Genomic DNA, 25,373 nt, shown 5'->3' with positions numbered 1-25,373 from the left:
GCAGGTCTGTTATATATATCAGTTCAGTCTGTTTTTGATTTTTCAATTGCCTCTCTGCTGTTTAGTTCAGCACCGTGGGCAGAGCCAAGCAAGCCACAGTGCCGCTGTCCCAGCTGAAACGTATAAAAGGGAACCTGTGTTGAAAAACCATTGTGCCCCCCCGAGAACATTTTATGCCCCCCCACTAATTTGTTTCTGCAGCCTGGTCTGCCCCCCCCCACCCACCCAACCCCACCCCACCTACCCAACCTCCTCCAATGTACAGTTTCTACGTCAAATGTATATACTCTCTTTTCTGGACTCTTTTTGTATCACAAACAGTACTGTATTTGCAAATCTATCATAAATGTATAGATGTAGCAGTACTGTCTATCTGTATGTCGTGTATGTCATGTTATGATGAATTGAAAATGGGGGACCCTGATGTAAACAAGACGAAAGTATTTCTCTGGTCGGCATCCCCTAACAATTGTATTGAGCTGTACTGTACTGTACCCATTCTGCAATCTGTTAATAAAGTTTTCAATCAATCAATCAATCAATCAATCAATCAAACTAAATGAATGTGTGCAACGCCGTTTACAGTTAACAAATAAATAAATCAGCATTTATTTTTGGTGAAGTGCCCCTTAAACCAAAGAAGTCTGGGTGTGTCTATTCTACTATATTCAATTATATTCTATGCTGCCTTGACTCTGGGCAGGCCATGCTTCAGGACCTTCCCTACAAAAAAAGTGGGCGTTCTCACTTTCCCGGGCCTAACCACTCCCCTCTTTGACAACCACCGCGTGTGTGTCCCCCTAGCAACCACGCAAGCTTCTCTCCGTAGCCTCTACCCCCCTGCTCGGGAGAAACAACACCGACGGCCGTCCCAACAACCGTGCGTTCTTCTGGACAAACTCGCCTGTTCGCGTTGCGCTCCGTGCTTGCCGAGTGGCAGGACGAACCATCCATGTATCTATGTTGTTTAACAGAAACTGAGCCAGGCCCAACGTTGTGGGCACGATGAATGACCGGTACCACCGGGCGGCCAGGGATGGCTACCTGGACGTACTGAAGGAGGCCACACGGAAGGAGCTCAACGCGCCGGATGAGGATGGAATGACACCGACGTTATGGGCTGCTTACCACGGTAACCTGGAGGCGCTCCGGCTCGTTGTATCGAGAGGGTGAGTTAAAGCACAACCACCCGGTCGCTTCTCTGTCAAATTGTGGCGCATGTCATCTTACCTGGAAACAAAATAAGGCCAACCTGTCTTAAATGTCTGCGCCGGGTGTCACTTTTGCGCACTAATGTCTTGTTATGATTATGTCTGCAGCTTAAATTTGTATTTTATTTTTTAAAGATTAAATAATTGACAGCCCAATCCTCACTACAGTATAATACCAGTAACCTTATTCAGAGGAACCCCATTATTAACTAATTAAGATCATAAATAAATACCAAATAATACAAGGCATAGGCTAAGACTATTCTAAGAGGAATAAAACCCTTTAGAAATGTCTCCTATAATTCAGCTCGAATTATGATTGTGACCTTGCTCACATTATTTTAACTGGTCAGCCCAGTGGCCACATCTGAAACCTTTCGAAAGACCACATTTGTGCCTCAAGATGCAGCTGCGATTCCTGTGATTCCTGCCCCCATTGCCCCCCCCCCCCAAATGGTGCTACTGCAGATGGATTACTATACATTTTAATAGTGTAATTACAGAGAAGGTCACTCACAGGATAGGCTCCCTGATATATTTTGTGTGTGTGTGTGTGTGTGTGCGCACAGCTGCACACCCGCATGCCCCCATACAAGGACTGTGCAAAGGCAATTTGGAGGACAGGGGCTCAAGCACCACATCCCAAATCTTTCTGGTGGGAGTGGAGTGCCTTTTGTAAATAGAGTTTGATGGATATACTTCCCTATTTGTCAAGTGGAGTTGAAGGTAAACTAAAATCTATCCAAAAAACAGACACATTCTCTGAGGGCACTGTAGTGTATAGCACAGCTCAAGCCCCCTGTACATGCAACACACACACACACACACACACACACACACACACACACACACACACACACACACACACACACACACACACACACACACACACACACACACACACACACACACACACACAAACAGAGCAAGAAAGAGGGAGAGGAGAATGAAGAGTAGATTGAGCTCCGATGTATGATTACTAATCCCGCAGCTTCATTGCTGCTGATGCTCTGATTGTGAGGCAGACTGAGTCATTACATAATGGTGCTTTATTCTGGTAATACAGTCACCAGAGACTGGCTGTTATTGTTCCTTCCTTTTCTACAGATCAATTACTGATAGATAACGTCTTCAGTGTGCACTCTTTTGTTTCACTCAAAACACTGCAAGGCCCTAAGATTCTTGTGTGCGCCACACATACGCCCCCCCCCCTAATTAGCCAACTCACCGCTGTTATACCACAACAATACACCCACAGTCACCTAAGAGAACCCATGCTTAGTATTTCAACGGGAGAGCTAGAGATAATTAAAAGAGGACTTAAGGGTAAGTTTATATTCTGCAATGATAAATCCCAGAGCTACTCGTTCTGATAGAAGGCCCATTGTAACGAGGCTGCAGTGTAAGTCACTGTCCTTTGTTTAAGGTTCAGGGGGCAGGGACAAAGCGGGTTTGAAAAGAGGTCTAGTACTGTCTGCTGCCTACTTAAAAGGCACTGTGTGGGCAGCTATGGCTTGAGATAGCACCCTCGAGACTGAGAGGAGAGGCTGGTGTATGTCGTGCTTCCAGTGACAGGTTTATAGGGCGTGCTGTAAAGTAAGTTGAGGCTGACGGTGGTGGGGAGCAACAGCAGAGGAGGATTATTAGCCCAAGGAAAGGTCAGTGTGATGGACTGGTTCCATTCTACCTACAATAGTCCCTGGAGGACGGCGCGAACCCGCCTGCTTCCCCTCAGGATGGCCAGAGCTGTGCTTCAGATCTGTGGCCGAGGCACAAGGTAAAAGGAAAGAATTATATTATTAGAATAGAATAATAATATTTTGGGGGGGGGGGGGGGGGGGGGGGGGGGGGGGGGGGGGGGGGGGGGGGGGGGGTGGGGGGGGGGGGTATTTCACAGTTATATAGAATTAGCTGCTCTTGGAGGCCAGGGATGAAAAAACAAACAATTTTACTTTAAACATCAACCAGCCACCAAGAGAAGCAGCTTTTTCCGCCTCACAGAAAATACATCCCTGTTTTTGTATTCTTTTCTAGGTTGATTCTTGCACAGTTTTACATGATTTTACACTATTCTGCAAAGGCATGTTAAGATGATAATACAATGATAGGTTAGAACTTAGTTGATTAATTAGTCGGCCTTTGTCAATCGATCGGTATTTTTCCTCATTGTCTTTTTTTATGTTTATTTCCTGACAAATTATAAGTAGGCCTAATATTGGGTAAACACTAGATTGAAAGGTGCCCTTCTGCACGTTTGCATGTGTAAAAATGGTAAATAAATGGTGCATCTATATAGTGCGTCCAACACGCTTTACAATTTGTTCCTGACATTTGACTCACATTCACTCACACATTCACACACCGATGGCGGAGGCAACCATGCAAGGTGCCAACCTGCACATCAGGAGCAGTTAGGGGTTAAGTGTCTTCCTCAAGGACACTTCGACACGGTGGAGCGGGAATCGAACCGGGAACCTCTGGATTACCAGACGACTGCTCTACCCCCCCCCCGAGCCACTGTCGCCCCCCGTGTGTGAAGCGCAACGTCACAGATTCATTGCTTGAATCAGCTAATTGATTAGCCTGTAGTCAACAAAGTTCTATGACTATTGGCTGAGAATGTCTTTAGACGACTACGGCCCTCATTGGAGTAGAGCAGTTCCTCAGATCTGTATTAGTCAGCAGCACCGACCAGTCGACCACATCATGGCTGGGGTGACTCAGAGCTACTGGCAGCACCGACAACAAATACTGAGATGAGATCACTTCCTCCGTATTGATTGAGTGATGCATTCGCGACTACTTCCCTTTGCAATGTGATACGCCTAATTTGCACTTCCAGCAAACACTGTGGTGTAAAGGCAAATGCAAAACACACCGCTTTTGAAACCTATAAGATACATGTTTGATATTACGTAAATAATGTTGAATGTCAAATATCCTTTTTGCTTAGTACCAGCCTGTATTGTATTTGCAGGCTAGAATTACTGTATAAGAAGAAGACGGATCAGTGTTGTCACAGAAGCGTTCTAAAATGTTTCCCCTCGTTGCCACTGGGAGACGGGTCGTGTTGTAAGACGTAGCGTTAGTCTCCCGGTGCTGGATGACTGCTGCGAGGACACTGGGGCCGTGACTCCTGCTCTTCTGTCAGTGGCACTCAACCTCTTTTGTGTCAAAGACCCCAAATTGATACACACGGCCCCCCGTTTGATCATATCTAGTCTCAGGGACCCCCATCTGAGCAGATTTTTGTTGCTAGATATGATTTAGTCCAGAGTGCCATAGCTGTCTATACTGTAGTTGAGGAGATATGGGTAGATAAAACACATTCGATTCTAATTATTATACATATAAGTATAGTACAACGAAACAAAGTTGAATACTTTTGTTAGGCTATAACTTGTGAATTAAATAGTGACATTAAAACTATTCCCCATTTTTCCAGGGACCCCCTGGAACCCCCTCAAGGACCCCTGGGGGTCCCCAGACCCCACGCTGAGAGCCGCTGTTCTTGGCTGCGGGCAGGACGTTGAAATCAGTGTTGAGGCTGATAAACGTGTTGGCCTTGCGTGTGGTCCCAGTGTCTCAGGGTGTCTGTGAAAAAAAAAGACTCTAGTGTGCTGGATGAATAATGCAGGCACACCTCTGTAATGTTTCACCTGCAGCCCTTCAATTATTGATCAGGCCTCAGCCACAGCCTAGTTATGTGGGTGTGGTTCCGGCAGGAAGGGGAGGGGCTTCAGAGCATGGAGCTAGGATAGACTCCACCACGATGCTGTTGATGATGTTGGGTGTTGTGTTTTGATGTGTATTGTGATATTGTCTATGTCTGACATGTTACTGTATGTTGTGTTTTGATGTGTATTGTCTATGTCTGACATGTCATGTTGTGTTTTGATGTGTATTGTCTATGTCTGACATGTCATGTTGTGTTTTGATGTGTATTGTCTATGTCTGACATGTCATGTTGTGTTTTGATGTGTATGTTATGTTGTGTTTAGATGTGTAGTCTATGTCTGACATGTTTTGATGTGTATTGTCTATGTCTGACATGTTATGTTGTGTTTTGATGTGTATTGTCTATGTCTGACATGTTATGTTGTGTTTTGATGTGTATTGTCTATGTCTGACATGTTGTGTTTTGATGTGTATTGTCTATGTCTGACATGTTGTGTTTTGATGTGTATTGTCTATGTCTGACATGTTATGTTGTGTTTTGATGTGTATTGTCTATGTCCAACATGTTATGTTGTGTTTTGATGTGTATTGTCTATGTCTGACATGTCATGTTGTGTTTTGATGTGTATTGTCTATGTCTGACATGTCATGTTGTGTTTTATTTTTTATTTTATTATTATTATTGATCTTTTCCCCCCTCCATTTTTCCTCCAATTTTCTCCCATCCCAATGTTAGTCGTATGGCAATTCCCAATCCACTTCCTGGTCGCTGCGCACTTACCCCCCACAGTCAGATCATCTGGGAGAGTGGAGGCTATCACGTGCTTCCTCCGACACACGTCCAGCCAATCAACCGCTTCTTTTCACCTGGCAGCGCGGATCCTCCCTGAGAGGGCGTAGCGTGTGGAAGGATCACATTATCCCACTCAGGTCCTATCCGCGCTTAGCAGGCGCCCCGACCGAACTGTAGGAGTCGCTGTTTACAACGACCCGGACCCACCCCGCCAGCTTCTCCCACCCTCTAATACTGCCAATTGTATTAGTGCAGACGGCCAGCCAAGCTGGTGACAACCCCGGAGCTGTGAGCTGGATTCGAACAGGCGAATCCAGCCGCTCCGGGGTTGGTGACGAACGCAATCTCCGCTACGCCACCTAACCGCCCCGTCATGTTGTGTTTTGATGTGTATTGTCTATGTCTGACATGTTGTGTTTTGATGTGTAGTCTATGTCCAACATGTTATGTTGTGTTTTGATGTGTATTGTCTATGTCTGACATGTTGTGTTTTGATGTGTAGTCTATGTCCAACATGTTATGTTGTGTTTTGATGTGTATTGTCTATGTCCGACATGTTATGTTGTGTTTTGATGTGTATTGTCTATGTCTGACATGTCATGTTGTGTTTTGATGTGTATTGTCTATGTCTGACATGGCATGTTGTGTTTTGATGTGTAGTCTATGTCTGACATGTTATGTTGTGTTTTGATGTGTATTGTCTATGTCTGACATGTTATGTTGTGTTTTGATGTGTATTGTCTATGTCTGACATGTTATGTTGTGTATTGTCTATGTCTTATGTGGAGAAAAGATAAAAACTGATAAATACATTTCTACAAAGCATGGAGATAGTAGGAAGATGGGTAATGCTTTATTTTAGATGACACAAACAGTGACTAAGTACCAAGAGACTAATGGTGAACAATTATGTTAACAACACGTTGGAAAGACTATTATTTAACTTTATTAATTTAGAATTAGAGGTAAGGGATTTCAAATGATTTCTGTTCTGATCGTGTCACTGGGAAGCGAAGCAAAAGCCATACTGGAAGGATCCCCCTGCACCCCAGACATCAGGTCTGAGACTTGAGTAACGGACAGTTACTTTTTTTTGTTTTATTTTTTAATTTTTTAAACATAAAAATAGATATACAAGCATTAATTAACAGTACACATCCAATGAAATCACCATTTGAATAAATGTAGTATACAAGATATACACCTAATACTTGCTATCTAATACCCTACATACATTATGCTCTCGCTCGCTCCCCCCCCGGACCCCCACTTAGATAATCCATCCATTATCATTCGCTCCTAACCAGGCACTACAATTCATATGCTAGCTTTTATTCTCTCCACCACTTCTAACCACATTGCAATTTTGGTTTCACTGACACCTAAAATTCTTGCTGTAGATATTTCTAGATAAATCACATCGAGATATGTAAGAACCCAAACCTTCAGACACATTTTTTCCAGTTGAAACCATCGTGATGCTATCAGCTTTTTAGCCACTGTGATACCAGATAAAACTAATCTCTTTAGCTGTATAGGGACTGCAAACTCAAAAACATCATTCAACAGCAATACAGAGGGGTGTACAGGTATATTAAGAAATTTGATAATTGCTGGGATACTTCTTTCCAGAATATCTTAACTGGTGGGCAATCCCAGTACATGTGCATAAATGTACCCTCATCCCCATTTGTACATACTGTAAGGAGCATCTGGAGTCTGGTTTAAGTCCCATTCTGTTCAATCTGATAGGAGTCAGGTATGTCCTATGCATATAGTTGAGATTAATTTGTTGATTGTCCGGGTTACGTGACGCAATTCGAACGTTTGCCCAGACTTCTTGCCAATCAAAATGTATTTCCAGGTCTGGTATATCCCTCCTCCAGACTGAGTCTAGGGGGAGGATTCCATACGAGGACGTTAGTAATTGATGATAAAAATCAGATACAAAACCTCTCGATGTCTCTCTTTCATAGAATAATTTGTGATATCTGTGGTGTTCAATTGGTATCCTTAATGGGACTCCATGAGCCTTCAAACATACCAATAACTGTGCGTAAAAATAATGTGTGGAACTGGTGAGATACATTTTTTTATATATGTCTTTATATCTACAAAAACCCCGTTTGTTGAAAACATCTCCTAATGTGTGTATGCCCTGCTTTTCCCATTTAGGGTATCTTATAGGTCGTTTTCCAATCAGGAGTGCATTGTTATTGAATAGGGGAGTATGACTATGCCATTTATGTAGGTTCGAATATTCTTTTTGTGTTTCACGCCATATCCGGATCGCATGAGTAATTATGGGGCCAAATTTCAATTCGTATTGCTTAATTGATAATTTGGTGTATACTATGTCCTGCAGTCTATGTGGTGCTACTATATTTACTTCTAAGTTTCTCCAGGATACAGATGCTTGGGAATCAAACCAGGTTGTCAGTGGTCTTAAAGTGTACGCCTTAAAATAGTGGTACAAATCTGGAAATGCCATACCTCTGTCGGCTTTGTTTCTCTGTGCGGTGGATCTTTTTATACGTGGAGGTTTGTTATTCCATATAAATTTGTATGCGGTAGAGTGTAATTTTTTCCAGTAACCTTCTGGAGGGGGTAACGGTAGTGTGGGATATTCTTGGATATCCTGATGAAGAATGTTCTCAGTCAACCGAGGTTTGGATAATAACAAAGGTTTATTAACCAAACAGATAGTAAGTACATAGAGAGAATGGCTGAGGGCTTCCCCCAGGTGATCAGCTGAAATGACCCAGGTAAAAGACCTCGATTGTGGTCGGGAGGAGCCCTTTATAGTTCAACAAGGGGGGTGTGTGGTCCCATTTGATAGGTCAATTGGGGGGGGGGGTACAGGTTTGGGGAGAGGAATGTCTTATTCCACAGAGAGGGGGGGGGGGGTGTATTTACATGAAGACATATTATACCACAATACTCACTTTTCTTTCTTATAATGTGGGTGAGATTAATGTATAATATACCAGGATTGTTTGGAACAGGTAAAAGTGAAAATAGAAAACAATTAAAATAATGAAAATTTTGGCCGATGTGATGTTGGTTGGCATAACAGTTTAAAATAGAATTATTTACATCTATGATTCATGACATGATCGACTGGACTGCGGTCTGTGTTATTTTGATATCAGAGATGTGGGAATAGATATCACCCTTTTCTTTTATTAATTGCTCAAAATACCTATGTCAATGAGTGGTCCTCAACTCTGATATCAAACCACAATTAACATAAGCTATAGCTGTGCATATATCTTGGCATACCTTCAGTCGTTCATGTCGTGACTCAGGGGAGCTAATGTGATGGTTGTACATACAGGCATCGTAATAAACCAATTAAATACATGCACTGTCTCTGTGTGGTCAGAGTGCACAGGGTGAAAAAACTAAATTGTGTGCATAATTATTAGGAATAGGATTTACACATAAGGCTAATGTGTACAAAAACATTTTAACAACCGTTAACCTGGTGGTTAATAAAACTAACATGATTGATTATGGGAAACTGTTCAAAAATATATATATATATGCACATTTTATAATGATTCTTGATGAAATTACTTAGGATCCAGTTGTATTTAACCTGAGTTTGAGTGTCACTTTCATCTGTGATTGCCTCAGTTTTGTTGGTCTTTACTTAGTATCAGGCAATTTTCTCCATTTCTTCTCTATGAATGAGGAGATAAAACGTCTTATGCATCGCTTCTGTATGTAATTCTAGTGCATATACTATCAACTGTTCACCATACAGGTGCAAAACAACAACGTTACATGTCCTCTTCCATGAGAGAATAAACCAACTGATTCTTTCTTGTCTGACAATACAATTTTGTAACCTAAGTAATTCAAATGTGATGTAATACAGTAACACAGTAAAATTTAAATAAATACATAATAATGTGGACAATGTGTGTTCAGATATCTCTTGGTCCACAGGGCTCTGATGATGTCTCTTCTTGACGATGCAGTCGGGAACATTCACTCCTCCATCATTCAGAGGGGGCCTATAGGAGGTTGTCGTCCACTCCCTGTGTACCTTGTCAAGGGTCACCGGTAGCAGTATACTAGTAGTGGCCTTGCAGACTCTTTTCCTGGAGTCTGTTGTTCTCCACCACCATCACATGTCTGTCACTGTGCTCACGCTTGACCTTTATCAGGCCTAGAGACATGGCGGTAGGGTGGTCTTGAACGTGCTGTGTGGTGGTTGGTCCCCTGCTCCCCGTCATCGCGGTACCAGAGGGGCGAGGGTTTGCTGGTGTAGTGGCCTGTCTGTAGGACGCTCTCTCTCACACGGATGACAATCTTGTCATGGGAATCCACCTTGATGGTCGGGGACTTCAGTTCCCTTTTGCAGATGGTCTGCCGCGGGTCGCTGGGGTGAGGCTGCATGTCGTCCTTTCTGTCTCTGCTCCCCTTCCTTTGGGGACGTCTGTGTTGTGTGGGCTGGTGGTTCTCCCACGGTTGTTGTCGTCGCCCCTGGTTGTGTCCGCAGCTCCTTGGCGGCGTCCCTGGTGATTCTATGCTGTCGTTCGTGGTTCAGGTCATGTGTCGTCTCACGTGTCGTCTCACTCGTCCTGTCCTCTCACCAATTTGTGATCTGAGGATGATAAAAACTGCCTTAGAAAACTCCTCACATAAATGATTCAACGCCTTTCTGCTACAGAGGAAAATCATTTAGGGTTAATTCATTTCATTGTGTAATACCATCGTGCATTTGATATCGTTTGGATCCGATCTTTGCATGGAATCAGAAACATTTATTTTTTATCTTTATAATCTGTGATGTCAAATTTAATTTGATCTTACCTCAGGATGCGTTGGGTGTACCTCAGGATACTTACCTCGCCATGACTTCTCTGGCGTTCTTCACATCTCAGTGTGGCTCATCATGGCATAGGGGGAAAAAAACATAAAACCTAGACAGCCAGTTAATTTTGCATGAAAAACAATCATTTGTTTTGTCGTCTACTCTTAAGTAGTATTAATTTAATTACCTCTAATACACCGTGTGCATTTTGATAATCATTGTGTAAATGATTATCCTGCTTTCAACTGATACAAATAATTCTAACCCTAGCTAACCTTACTGTGATGCATTTGTCCTAATAAACTAACCTACACTGTAGCACTCAACACTTTGATGACCATTGTTACTCAGCTGATAGAGTTGTGCCCTTTTTGATGTCCTGTCATACAGAACCTGTGAGTCGCTTTTGGATAAAAGTGTCAGCTAAATGATCAATGTATGTGTATACCTTGTACATTTAGATAATTGTGCTTCAATTTGTGGTTGATATTTTGCAGTCATGGAAATGTATTAGTTGTTAAAAGAATAGTCTAAGGAATAGTCATGCATGTTATTGGTTATAAACAGAGAATAGAAGGAGGAGATTGTAAGTAAAGTTGTTTTCATCATTAATCTTTCATCTCGGGCACTTCTACTTTGTCTGGTTTTATTCAGAATTCATCTCTAATTCGTGTGCCTCTTGAAAAGAGATGATGAAAACGACTGGTTAGTTATTGTTAGTATGGGAATTAGGTAGATTTTCATGACTGCAACATCATCACCTGTGTTTATACTATACTAAGTTGAGTCTCTAGGTGTGGTCAGAGTGTAGGCATACCCTGTGGGTTTCAAGTGCCCATCCTAAATAGTGTCTGCTATCGTCGTCTCACAATTGATTTCCCTTTAGCTCCAAACTGCTTTGTTCTAATGTAGATTAACTCAGTCCCTTTCTGTCTCTTGATTGTCTGTTTGCTTCTTGTAAACACAATTTACATGTGGGTGTTTGGATGCAGATTTGTTTTAAATGGTCAATCGATTGTCTCTCAGCTCCACACCATCTTCGGTTGACATGCAAATTGTTGGAGTTTCAGTCTTTTGTGATACAATTTTGGGTGTAGGTCTCTGCATCTCGCCTCAGAGCCTGACTGAAAATAAAAACACATGTTAATTTTCCACTTCTAAGACCATTTGAGTGGGTTCTTTGTTGATTGTCTGTGAGCTTAACAAAACATCAGCTATTTCTCATCCATCCCATCCTAGGATGTAATGATAGTGTTATAATTTATCAATCATATCGCATATGTACACAAGCATCATATGAATGTGGAACCACACATTTTGAATCATGTTTAAAAATGTCTTACAATGGAAAGGGCTAGTTATCTTTCATTGGTTCTTTAGATAAACACATTAACTCAAGTGAATATAACCTAAACATCTTACTTTTAAACATAATCTATGTTGTTTGTGCCCAAGTTTTCAACATTAAAAGCGTATAAAGTCTAATCTAACGCTGTTTATGTGGACTACAATTCCTGTACTGCCATATACCGGAAACCGCTGTTTAGCTCCCCGTATTGGTCAGTATGATCGGTACGCCCACAGATGTATTATAATTCTGAAACAGACATTGTAATTAGCTTTATGTGACTTATAATGTGTAAATTAAAGCAACATAAACACTCAAGTGATCTGAGATAGTTGTAATTTACTGTAACTGAGATGATAGTTGTGTATGTACAGTTACTCCCTTTTCTTGACTCCTTTTGTATCACAAACAGTACTGAATTTGCAATTCTGGTATGTCATAAATGTATAGATGTAGCAGTACTGACTATCTGTATGTCATGTATGTCATAATATGTCCTGATGAATTGAAAATGGGGGACCCTGATGTAAACAAGATGAAAGTCTCTCTCTGGTCTGCATCCCCTTAACAATTGTGTGTATTGAGCTGTACTGTATTGTACCCATTCTGCAATCTGTTAATAAAGTTTTCAATCAATCAATCAAAGCATCTATATTATGATTTTCATACTCACCGGGGAAAGCTGTTGTGTTGACGTCGTATATTATAATCGAATAGTGGTTCCAGAGGCTGTAGCACGTTACGTGTCGTCAATGCAATGTTCGGCTCGTTTCTCCGGTGGTCTGGGATAATGCAACCCTGGAAACACTCTTCTGCATCTCGCCACCGCAACTCAACATTTTCCAATAGCAGCGCGCACATACATATACAAATAAAACATATACTACACGTGGATTTCACGCACCCTTGGCATTGGGCACATTAAACTTTACGTTCGCTTATGGATAGTTTCATATAAAATCATAACTCCACGGCGCGCATAGCGTGACGTCATCGCTCCAAGCGACGTTCGTGCGTTCCCATTCGCCTCGGAAATAACGCTTTGCAATCCTTATATTAGTTCCGCGAGCTCTCAATAGCCTGGAATTTACCTTAACCCAGCGTTTTGTTACCGAATGAACGCGCCTGTGCATATGTGAAACGTAAACAAACTGAAACGATAAAACTATACTTCCCCAAATGGTCGTTCCCGTGGGCCGGTTTTGTTGATTCCGGAAATTACTATCCTAGTTTGTCCCGTGAGTTGCACCTCAATGTTATTCTCTGTATAACGGTACTAGTCTCTCAATGCTCGGCGCGATATCAGTCGGCATATTGTGTGTATACAAACGAGACTTTAAACAGACGAACAAACATTAATACATATAAGTTAACGTGTGTGTATATCTGACTGTATTGGATCGCTGTACGTTTAGTCGACCAGCATCTGCTGCGACAAGGCATTTATCCCTTGATATAACTACACATCGTTATTAAAGTCATAACGACCGAACCTGACTTCGAAATTTACCAGCGATATATTAAATTATATATACCTTTTAATCATACTCACGGTCCCTTCGACCCGCGACTAATGTCCCGTTAAATGTACATTCACATACTGCCGAGGCATCGCCGGTCATCTTCCCGCTATCTGTATTAATCAATTGGTTAATTCAATCCAAATACATCGTTTTCAGGAATGGAAGAGATTGTGGGCTTAGTTTGAGGTTGAAACAATGAATATTATGACGCTACTCTGGTAATTAATAGGTTCCAATAGAGTAGCGTTTTCCAAGGATATCACATCATAATAAGCCCACGTTTCTTGCCTTGTTGCCTATATTTTAGCCTGCATCAGCTAGACTTGGGTTAGCAAACCAACAACCTTATTTTGTGCCCTAACTTTCGGTTTGGCAACAGCTCAAATCCGGGAATAGCACTAACAACCCATCCTCTCAGAACATCTGTCCAGATAAGGACCCAGGTACACGCGTTTCCCCGGTACGATTCTCAATACAGATCAGATATATTAATGCACATTATTCTTACTCAGCCATGATCTCAATATTTGACAACATTCTGTAATGTTCACCTGGCACAGAGAAAAGCGGGAAGGTTTTAATTCCTTGCCATACATTTTTGGTCGACCATCCTATTATACTCACTTTTCTCTGTATAGCTGAAACAATACAGCACGCCGGTAGGACGCAAGAGTCCGTCACAAGTTCGTAGACGCCAATTGTGGGATATTCTTGGATATCCTGATGAAGAATGTTCTCAGTCAACCGAGGTTTGGATAATAACAAAGGTTTATTAACCAAACAGATAGTAAGTACATAGAGAGAATGGCTGAGGGCTTCCCCCAGGTGATCAGCTGAAATGACCCAGGTAAAAGACCTCGATTGTGGTCGGGAGGAGCCCTTTATAGTTCAACAAGGGGGGTGTGTGGTCCCATTTGATAGGTCAATTGGGGGGGGGGGGTACAGGTTTGGGGAGAGGAATGTCTTATTCCACAGAGAGGGGGGGGGGGTGTATTTACATGAGGACATATTATACCACAGTAGCATTGAGCTAATGAAGTTGATTCTAGGTAGGACATCCATCTTAACTATTGATACCCGTGCCTGTACTGAGTTTTTAAGTTTGGACCACCTGTCATAGTCGTATTTGATCTTATCTTGGATTTTTATGTAATTGTACTTCACCGTTTGGCTTATAGTAGGGAATACTTCAACTCCTAAACATCTGAAGTGTTTAACCATTGGTATTTCCTCTGGAAGGAGTATATTTTTTGCAGGGGCATTAAGTGGAAGGAAAGCCGACTTTGGCCAATTTATCCTAAATCCCGATAGATTGCCAAAGTCATCAATCAACTTGAGAAGATGAGGCATTGAGGTGTTAGGGTTTTGCATGAACAGTATTACGTCGTCCGCATATAAACTAATTTGATGTTGTGTGCCCTTGATTGCGATTGGTTCTATGGATTGGGATTGTCTTATATATTGTGCTAAAGGCTCTAATGATAAAGCGAATAGTCCGGGGCTAAGAGGGCAACCCTGTCTAGAAGAGCATGATACCGGAAATATTTCGGAGGTGATTATACCTGTTGTAATCATGGCCAATGGGTCTTTGTATAATACTTTAATCATATCAATGAATCCTTTTCCTAACCCCATCCTTTCTAATACTGCCCATAGATAAGACCATTCCAACCTATCAAAGGCTTTCATCGCATCCAGGGACAGCATCGCCTTAGGTGTGGTGTCATCCTTGCTGGCATCTAGCACATGTAGTAACCGTCTTATATTATCCGTGATCAAGCGGCCTCTTATGAAGCCAGTCTGATCAGGATGAACTAAAGACGTCCTATGCTTTTGAAGTCTGATGGCTAATACCTTGGAGTACAGCTTGATATCGGTTCCGAGTAACGGACAGTTACTTACAGTTTGTTAACACATTAGTTCCTCATTAGTTCCTATGTAATATCATTATTATTGTGCTCCCTGAAATGTTACTGTCAGACGTAGCTTTAAAACACGTGCCTACATCCTGCCTATGAAAGGTCACGCAAGTGCACTGTTGATCTTTCTGTGCACGTCTATCACACTGTCTGGTCAGTCTGGTGTATGGCAGCGATGCCACTGTCCTCTCCTGCCTCTTCTTCCTAGCCACAGGGGTAGGACGTGAAATATACACGAGTAATGACTTATGTTAACATCATAGACATACTGTGTCTGGCAGCCATTGGACGACACCTTATGTAAAACAGTGAATATGTAGTGTGGCTAATGAAAAACAGATCTGAGTGGAAGTGGGAGTTCCATTCTTGTTAGCAAAATGGAGCAGATGTAATGACATAATTGTAGGTCACACGGCTGTGTCAACTTACAGCACTTGTGGAGGTTTTAGTCGAGGTGAAAGAGGATAAGCAAAAGGTGCGGTTGAGTTCCCGTGCAAACGTGGTGATTTACATCACCATCATCAGGTAACAACATAATTGTATGTGTGTGTGTGTGTGTGACACACATTTCAATTACTTATTTATGTCCTCATATAACATAGGTGATGGACATAAAACTGATCTCTCAGTATCCTGCATTTGCTCAATTGACAATCAGGTTGATACATCCGGTACAACACAGTTAGGCAGACAGCACGATAACATACAGCACGATAACATACAGGACGATAACATACAGCACGATAACATACAGGACGATAACATACAGCACGATAACATAAAGGATGATAACATACAGCACGATAACATACAGCACGATAACATACAGGATGATAACATACAGCACGATAACATACAGGACGATAACATACAGCACGATAACATACAGGATGATAACATACAGGACAATAACATACAGCACAATAACATACAGCACAATAACATATAGCACAATAACATACAGCACAATAGCATACATCACAATACATACAGGACAATACATACAACACGATAACATACAACACGATAACATACAGCACAATAACATACAGCACAATAACATACAGCACAATACATACAGGACAATACATACAGCACGATAACATACAGCGCAATAATATACAGCACAATAACATACAGGACAATAACATACAGGACAACAGGGCCCGTTCCCTGTACCTGGTTCAACTAAGTCGATCAAAAGTCCCATTAGCCAGATTCAATTAACCCGATGATTGAAATCAGGCTATCCCGGTTCCTCGAAGGCTGATCCAGTCGCAAACACTCTCGTTAATTCAAACCAGACTTGAGTACTAAGGATAATTGCGCATGACTGCCTCAGCTGAAAAGGCAGCAGATGACCATCCCCGAAAACCATGATTTTCTAACGGGAAGATGTCGCTGACAAGTTAAATGCATATCTATAGGCAAATTTTAAGTCCCTCATTACCCCAATCAATCAGATTATATTTCTTTTTTTTAATCCACTTTTTCTCCATTTTTCAATTTTTCCCCCATCCCAATTTAGCCGTGCCAATTCACCACTCCCCTGTCTTGATTGTTGCTCGCATGTGCCCCCCACTGGCTGGTCGTAAGGAGGATAGAAGCCCATCACACGTCCCCTCCGATACATGTGGAGGCAGCCAGTCACATCTTTTCACCTGCCAGCGCGGACTCTCATTGGCGAGGAGTAACGTGTGGGAGGCTCACACTGCCCCCGCCATTTTCCTGTCTTTGCTGTGCAGGCGCCCTGACCGACCTGTAGGAGTCGCTGTTTACAATGACCAGACTACCACCCATCGACTCCCATCCCTCTGACTCTGCCAAATTAGTCAGTATGACGTCTGGCCGAAGCCGGAGGCAATGCTGACAGCCGGATTCGATACCGGTGTCTCTTGCGTTGGTGACGAGCGCAATGTCCGCTGCGCCACCCAGCCGCCAGATTATATTTCTTTAAATGTGCCTGCTGGCAGTAGGCTTAATGGAATGAATAATCGAATGAGATCTTGCTAGTGAAAATAATTACTTCAATTCTTTCAGAATAAGTAGATAAAAACAAGCCCAAATAGTATCAAATTGATACAAATTAATAGATACTTATGAGGATATTAGTCCGTCAAACAGTGCATCTCCTCATCAGACATTTTAATCCCAGTTACAATATCACAATAACAAGTGACAGTGATACAATTCAACAATCCACAGATTCAGATTCCTTGTAATTCACATCCACAATCCACTCGTAAAGACGTTTCAATTTATGCTTGAATGAAACACAATCCGGGTGCTCCGGTTAACCAAATACATCCACAGCGGAGAATATGAAAAGGATAGAGCCAAATGCCCGATAGGCCTTTTAGTCCAGTCATTATAGGCCAGAATTAGGCTAAACCTAGGACAAATTGCAACATTAGCAAACTCAACTGATTTTGTATCCTCAATATGTCTTTAGTGAGAGAAAAAGTCCCAAGGCATCCCATCATGGGAAATGTGTTTTTTTTCAATGTTTTGTTTCCCCTATAGTCCAGTCATTATAGGCCAGAATTAGGCTAAACCTAGGACAAATTGCAACATTAGCAAACTCAACTGATTTTGTATCCTCAATATGTCTTTAGTGAGAGAAAAAAAGTCCCAAGGAATCCCATCATGGGAAATGTGTTTTTTTTCAATGTACTTGATTGCTGGCAGGATCACTGACGACACTGTCTTTCAGAGATTGTGACGCGTTCAAATTTTGAGGTAGCTCAAAAGTAAAGATACAATTTAATTCTAGACAACCTCGCGTTTCCAATGAGACCAACCATGTCATGTTACTTCATTGGAAAGGGGGCTACATACCTAATTATTCAAAGTTAAGACGATTTTTTTGGGGAGGGAAATATGGCCATCACCATTTTTCAAATGGTCCCTTGGCCTTCTACCTCAATATATGTTAATAGAAATGGGTTACATGGGTACCTACAAGCCTCCCCTATACAGACATACCAAATTTATGTTAAGCCCATGTAGTTTTGTGCAAGAATCATGTAGTGTTTTGCATGCTGTACAAATATGTAATTTCCGCCTATTATAAAAACCCCCATCTCCATGGACCTATCCCCACGGACATAAACCCTTGAGCCCCATCCTCGTGGACTGAGCTCCACAGAGCCTATCTACTAATATTCCAAGAAGAAAAAAATTTCTTTATCAAATGTTTTGATTAGTTCTGGCGTGTATGCTAATTGGTGCATATCAAATAAGATAATGTGTGATTTGCATGAGTAAACAGAATAATTCAATGAAGTTGTGATTGACTTTTTTTCTTGTCTTTGTGTGTGTAATCAGCTTGTGAGTTTTTATAGTGATATCTAAAAGTAAAATTTTCACCACTATGTTATAACAGGCATTTTTCGATATGAATATATATAGGTCGTTTTCAAAACTTTCCCATGATGGGATTCCTTGGGACTTTTTTTCCCTCACTAAGGACATAATGAGGATACAAAATCAGTTGAGTTTGCTACTGTTGCAATTTGTCCTAGGTTTTTTCATATAATGACTGGACTATTTTACAATAACCTCGGATCCAAGTTTCATTAATTAAAAATATCCCGCGGGATTCACGTTTGCAATGCTCCATTATTAAAATAACCACATAGTGAATGAATGAATGAATGAAAAGTTTATTTTTTAACATGTAATTCTCCATTTCCTCCAAACAAATCACGGTATCTTGTTCCGTCAAACCAAACAATCATAACAACAAATTAAAAAACATAAAAAAAAAACATAAAAAAAAAGAAAAAAAGGAATTATAAACAAAGGGTCAAGAGCAATGTGTTTGGTTAGCAGACAGATAGTGTGTGTCGCGTGCGCCATATAGCTATGACCTGCATTATTTAGGACAAAGTAAATCCATAGGCTGAATATGATTTATTATCAGCATTTTAGGTCTATTATTTTACATTTAAAAAAGCATTTCTGTTACCAGTTTAATGTATTTTACTTGTTTTTAATTATAATATAGGCCTATTTCAGACATTCTATGAAATCAATACATTCTGGAAATCATCTCGCGACCCCTCTAGAAAAACTAAGCACAAAAACATTATTTAGAATGGTATAATGGGATCTCTGATGAAGGGAGCTGGCATTTCTTTCAGAGGGAGTGGCCAGCTTATCCAGTTAACTTAACTAAACCTGCGCTGGAACAGGTTCAAATTTTTTGATCTGTTGCCATAGTGACTTAGCCAAACCTGCTTCGTGGAACCGAAAAGCCTGACTTATGTCAAGTTATCCTGAAGATTATCCAGCTAACTCAGTTAGCCACGTACGGGGAACGGGGCCCAGGACTCGTGAATATTTTCCCTAACAGGGTTGCACTTCCGTGTTCGTTTTGCGCAATCTGATTGGCCACTGACATTTCTGGTCATGTGACATGTGCGCCAATCACGTGACGCCTATTTCCGCCTCGAACAGCCTGCAAACTACCTAATGCCTAGTTTATCACTGGTTAAGCTTAGGCGACTCTTTCGAAGTTGGTTAAGGTTAGAGTTTGGAATCAGGGCTGGTGTTCTATCGCCCTGCTCTAAGACAAACTCTAACCTTAACCAACTTCGAAAGAGTGCCTAAGCTTAACCGGTGATAGAAACAGGCGTCACACAATTGGCGCACATGTCACATGACCAGAAACGTCCGTGGCCAATCAGATCGTGCAAACCGAATGCGGAAGTGCAACCCCGTTAGGGAAAATATTCACACGCCCAGGACACATAGTTCAAACTATAATAATAATAATAATAATAATAATTTATATAGCGCTTTACAGTGCTCAAAGACGCTGTACAGTGTAAACAACAAACAAAACTTAACAAACAAAACAACAAAACAGTTAATGTTCAAAGCAAGAGTGAAAAGGTGGGTTTTGAGGGCTGTTTTAAAGGACAGTAGGGTGTTGGCAGTCCAGATGTGGCTGGGGAGGGCGTTCCAGAGGGAGGCTGCAGCAAAGATGTCTCCAAAAACATCATGTTGCATTTGACTGCATTTAAGATATTAATAATGTTAAACCTTATTTGTAGCACCTTTCATACAAGAATTGCAGATCAAAGTGCATGCATAGTGCATCCATAAATAAACAAATGCATAGTGCAGACATAAAACAAGTATAAAATACATGGTAACAAAATAGACAAAGTCAAGGCAACATAAACGGTTTGATTATCACTGATACACATCCTTACTGATACACAAGATGGCACATACAATGGGCAAGACAAAAATATAAAAATAATCCCATTTCCTGGCACTAAAAACTTCACTTTAAACTCAAATTTTTTTAAATGTTTACTTTCCACTCTGACTGACAACATTTTCATAGCAAAATGTTTTTCAATATCTGAATTGAAGAAAATCCACTTCTTGAATAAATTAACCTGAGAGTTGAATTGATCGCCACTCTCCCGTACCCCCCCCCCCCTCTCTCCTACAGTGGGAACCCAGACAAGTGTGACATTTGGGGGAACACGCCGCTCCACCTGGCAGCTGCCAACGGCCACCACAACTGCCTCTCCTTCCTGGTGTCCTTCGGTGCCAACGTGTGGTGTCTGGACAACGACTACCACACCCCACTGGACATGGCCGCCACCAAGGGCCACATGGACTGCGTTCGCTACCTGGACTCCATCGCCGCCAAGCAGATCACCCTCAACCCGCGGGTGATCAGCAAGCTGAAGGACCGGGCGTTCTGCGCCGCCGAGCGCAGGATGAAAGACTGTGCGAAGCTGCAGAGGAAGCACCACGAGCGCATGGAGAGGAAGTTCCTGAAGGAGTCGGCGGCGATGGACAACTCGGACGCCATGAGCTTCTCCAGCTACACGAGCAGCAGCACACTGAGCCGCAAGCTGCCTCAGTTCAACACGGTCACCTCCAACATGCCATACTCTCAGGTGCTTTATGTCACTGAAGCCTGGGGTGTAAAAAGTACCCAGAAATTATACTTAAGTGAAAGTATGGGTACCGTCTCAAAATCGTACTCAAGTAAAAGTCAGAGTATCTGGCTAACAACACACTTGAGTAAAAATAAAAAAGTTTCTACTTTTAAATGTACTTGAGTACTAAAAAGTAAAAGTCAAAACTTTATTTCTGACCGTCTATTCTTCTGATAGCAGGTGTTTAATCAAATATTCTCGCTTTCTAGTCTTGCACAAGGACCAATCAGCATGGGTATGGGCGGGTACATTTTCCATTGATGGGGATTTGATTGGCTGTGTGTGTGTGTGTGTGTGTGTGTGTGTGTGTGTGTGTGTGTGTGTGTGTGTGTGTGTGTGTGTGTGTGTGTGTGTGTGTGTGTGTGTGTGTGTGTGTGTGTGTGTGTGTGTGTGTGTGTGTGTGTGTGTGTGTGTGTGTGTGTGTGTGTGTGTGTGTGTGTGTGTGTGTGTGTGTGTGTGTGTGTGTGTGTGTGTGTGTGTGTGTGTGTGTGTGTGAGAGACAGCCGAATCCCGTCCAATCTTTCGCCGTCGACTAAAGACTCACTTCTTCAACCATTATCTGAAATGATTAAAAAAAAATCTAACCGTGACTAACCTTACTGTCATGCACTTGTCCTAATAAACTAACCTACACTGTAACACGCAACACTTTGATGAACATTGTTACTCAGCTGATAGAGTTGTACCCTTCTTGCTGTCTTGTCGTACAGAACTTGTAAGTCGCTTTGGATAAAAGCGTCAGCTAAATGACTAAATGTAAGTGTGTGTGTAGGTGTGTGTGTGTGTGTGTGTGCGCGCGCCTTGTAGAATTCCACACATAAGAAAGAAAGATACTGGGATGAATAAACAAAATAGGAAATAAAATGTAGAAATGCATGCAATACATAAATAAATATGAATCTCCATATATGAAATATAACATTTAGATAAGGTGCTACTGAGATGTTTTGGTGAGTTCTTAGTTTTTTTGTGGAAGTTGCCCTTCTTAAAAATGCATGAACATTCACTGATAATTGGTCTGTAGTGGAGTCTACAAGGTCTACATTGCCGGACCATGTAGAATCCGGACCTTGTAGACTGACATAATTCTGTGCATAGTTTAGTCTACACAGGCCATATTTCAAATAATCAAAATCTTACTTCATTCATCTTAAACATTCTTGATTTGGGGGATTGGTAGTTCCCATGAAATCTGAAGTTGTTCAAACGACAACAGCGATCCACCTTGAATTAAATCACACAGCCGAGTGAAACCTTGTTGGATGCGTCACAGTCACGAAAGGGGCTACTTAATTAATTAATCCAACCCACTTTATTTATAGAGCACATTTAAAAACAACAAAGTTTACGAAAGTGCTGTACAAGTCCCACAACATAAGATACATTTTTTTTTCCCTTTTTCCTCGAAGCTTCGAATTAAAATCGAAGCTCGGCCCCGAAGCTTCGATTGCCAAAAAAAGCTTCGAAGGTCAGCCCTAGTTTGTATACAGAGAACAGGTCTATAGACCGTCAATGGAATTGCAGTGCTACTGTATGGGAACAGGTTGGGCTCAAGTTTATTTCCTCTCTGCTATTGCATTAGCAAACACTGCAGCAGGAGATACACTTGGGCCCATTTAACACTTTGAGTGCCAGCAGGGGGCGCCAGAAATAGCGCTTGAGTGCCAGCGCTGTACTCAATTATTAATCTTAAATTATGCCTATGTGTCTAATACGCCCGTCGCTTATCAATGACTTGTTTGCAGTCAACATTGTCGAAACGGATTGTTTTTTTATCGCTACATTTCCGTTTTATACCATTTTGAAAAACGCTCGTTTTTTTTTACTTCCAAAAAAAGAAACAAAAATATTCTGCAGGAATCGCGCTTTACTGGAATACACAAAACACGTAATTTTTTGGCCTATTTATGAATCGTTTTCAAATAAACGCTAGATTATCGATAGTATATGTGTACTTATGCACGCTAGAGAAGCGGGCTGAAAAATCGATTCTCTTATTTCCTGATCAGCACACACACACTCACAGCCACACACACACATATGGGACACGCTGAGATATAGGTGAAAAGAGCTCTGATTATCCCAAGACTGGTAAAATAGATTCCTTACCTCAGATCAGATGTTCTCCAAAATGATTATTCCAATTCCTGATCGCCATTCCAAATATCGATCGCGTTTATTGATCCAACGCTGGGTACTAGAAACACTGATTCCACGCTGTTCTGAGTGTCGGTGAAGACTGCAATCGGCTCAGATTACATGCCTGACAAGTAAAATGTGGATTCCGGACTTTCTTTTCCCCATGCGTTTTCATTCAAACCAATCCAAAGGGTGCATTACCATCCGGCAGACGATAGGGCGTGGTATTTTCCCTGTTCAAACTCAGACAGAGTCCCAGTGGTAACGTGAGGCTAGATTGATGAAAAATGAATGGAAATCGATAATAAAAAAATAGCGATTAAATAACGAGATTTCTTGTTCCTGGCACTCAAAGTGTTAAGAACGTTTGTGTTGTCAAGTTCTCTACACAAATATATTTCACGTGACGATGATAATATGAATCATAAAATGAACATCGGTCAATAATGATAGTGGTTGTCAATAGGTTAATGTATGCATTCCATGTGATTTACCCCCTGTCCGTTTCTTATTTTGTGATATTTATGAATGGTGGAGGCTAGATCCCGTGGTTCGGAAGGCCATTTTTACATTTGTTTTTAACTTTCAGGTAGTGGTTAAGGTTAGGATTGGGGTTAGGGATACTGTAGGAGGTGTGTAAACAACCTTTAAGGTGAAACTCATGACGACTTTGCAACTTGGCCAAAGAGTGACGACCCCCAATAAGACGCTGATGATCTATTCTAGCACCTCATGACCTTCATGAATGTTCTTCTCCCCCCATCAGGCCACTCTGCACTCCACAGCCAAGGGCAAAACGAAGATCCAGAAGAAGCTGGATAAGAAGAAGCAGGTGGATGGGACGTTCAAGATCTACGAGGACGGGAGGAAGAGCGTGCGCTCGCTCTCCGGCCTGCAGCTCGGCAATGACGTCATGTTCCTCAAACAGGGCACCTACGCCAACAGCAAGGAGCGCTCGCGCCTCAACATCCGAGACATGTTCCCCCACGGTAACCACGACAACAACGTCGATGACGACGACGACGCCACCACCATCTCCCGTGCCATGAGCGACCCGGGCCTCCACGAGGCCGCCTACTCCGAGATCAGCGCCGACTCCGGCAGAGACTCTCTGTTCACCAGACCCGGCCTGGGCACCATGGTGTTCAGGAGGAACTATATGAGCGGAGGGCTGTTCGGCGAGGGGAGCGTGGCGGGGAGCGAGCCCGTGGGCAAGGCGCCTAACGTGCGTCTGCGCGGCCGCCTGCCCCGACGCTCGCCCAGCCTGGACGAGGTCAGCATCGGCAGCACCTTGAGCCTGCAGGAGAGGAACCTGCAGGAGCTGCCTTGGGAGGAGGCCGACGTCGGGCTGGACGAGGAGCTGGAGCCAAAGAGCAGCTCTCTGGAGGTCTTCCTGGCCTCCCAGGGCCTGGGGGAGTTCATGGCCATCTTCAGGAGGGAGAGGATCGACCTGGAGGCCTTGCTCCTCTGCTCAGACCAGGACCTCACCAGTATACACGTCCCCTTAGGGCCCCGGAAGAAGCTGCTGGAGGCCTGCAAGAGACGCCTGGACACCCTGGAGGACCCCGAGGACATCGAGGACACGGAGCTCTGAAGGTCAGTCTGTGATCGCTTTTTAGTTATTAGAAAGGGAAGCGCAACACTGGATGCTTACTAGATAACCCTGAAATGTTACACGTATTATTACGTACTGCCCTACAGAGGCAAGCCGCAGGGCAGTACTGATATAGTGGTATACATACACATGTAGAGGTGTACAAATGTAGTGGTATACATTCACATGTACAGGTGTACAGATATAGTGGTACAGTACATAAACAGAGGGGTACAGATATAGTGGTATAGTACATACACAAGTAGAGGTGTACAGATATACATACACAAGTAGAGGGGTACAGATATTGTGGTATAGTACATATGCATGTAGAGGTGTACAGATATAGTGGTATAGTACATATGCATGTAGAG

General features: G+C 42.3%; 1 protein-coding gene across 1 annotated transcript; it reads left to right on the top strand.

Annotated features, from left to right (window-relative positions):
• Positions 1–1,002: 1,002 nt before the first annotated feature.
• Positions 1,003–24,999, top strand: ush1gb (Usher syndrome 1Gb (autosomal recessive); the record flags this gene model as incomplete). The annotated part of the gene is made up of 3 exons (XM_084323864.1): positions 1,003–1,169; positions 20,768–21,224; positions 24,172–24,999. Exons 1-3 carry the CDS (start codon positions 1,006–1,008, stop codon positions 24,997–24,999), a joined length of 1,449 nt encoding a protein of 482 aa, XP_084179990.1. The 5' UTR covers positions 1,003–1,005.
• Positions 25,000–25,373: the final 374 nt, after the last annotated feature.

Source organism: Notolepis coatsorum (genome assembly GCF_963971535.1).
Source record: "Notolepis coatsorum genome assembly, chromosome: 10".
NCBI classification, from domain to species: domain Eukaryota; kingdom Metazoa; phylum Chordata; class Actinopteri; order Aulopiformes; family Paralepididae; genus Notolepis; species Notolepis coatsorum.
This window is presented reverse-complemented; position numbering and strand designations above follow the sequence as displayed.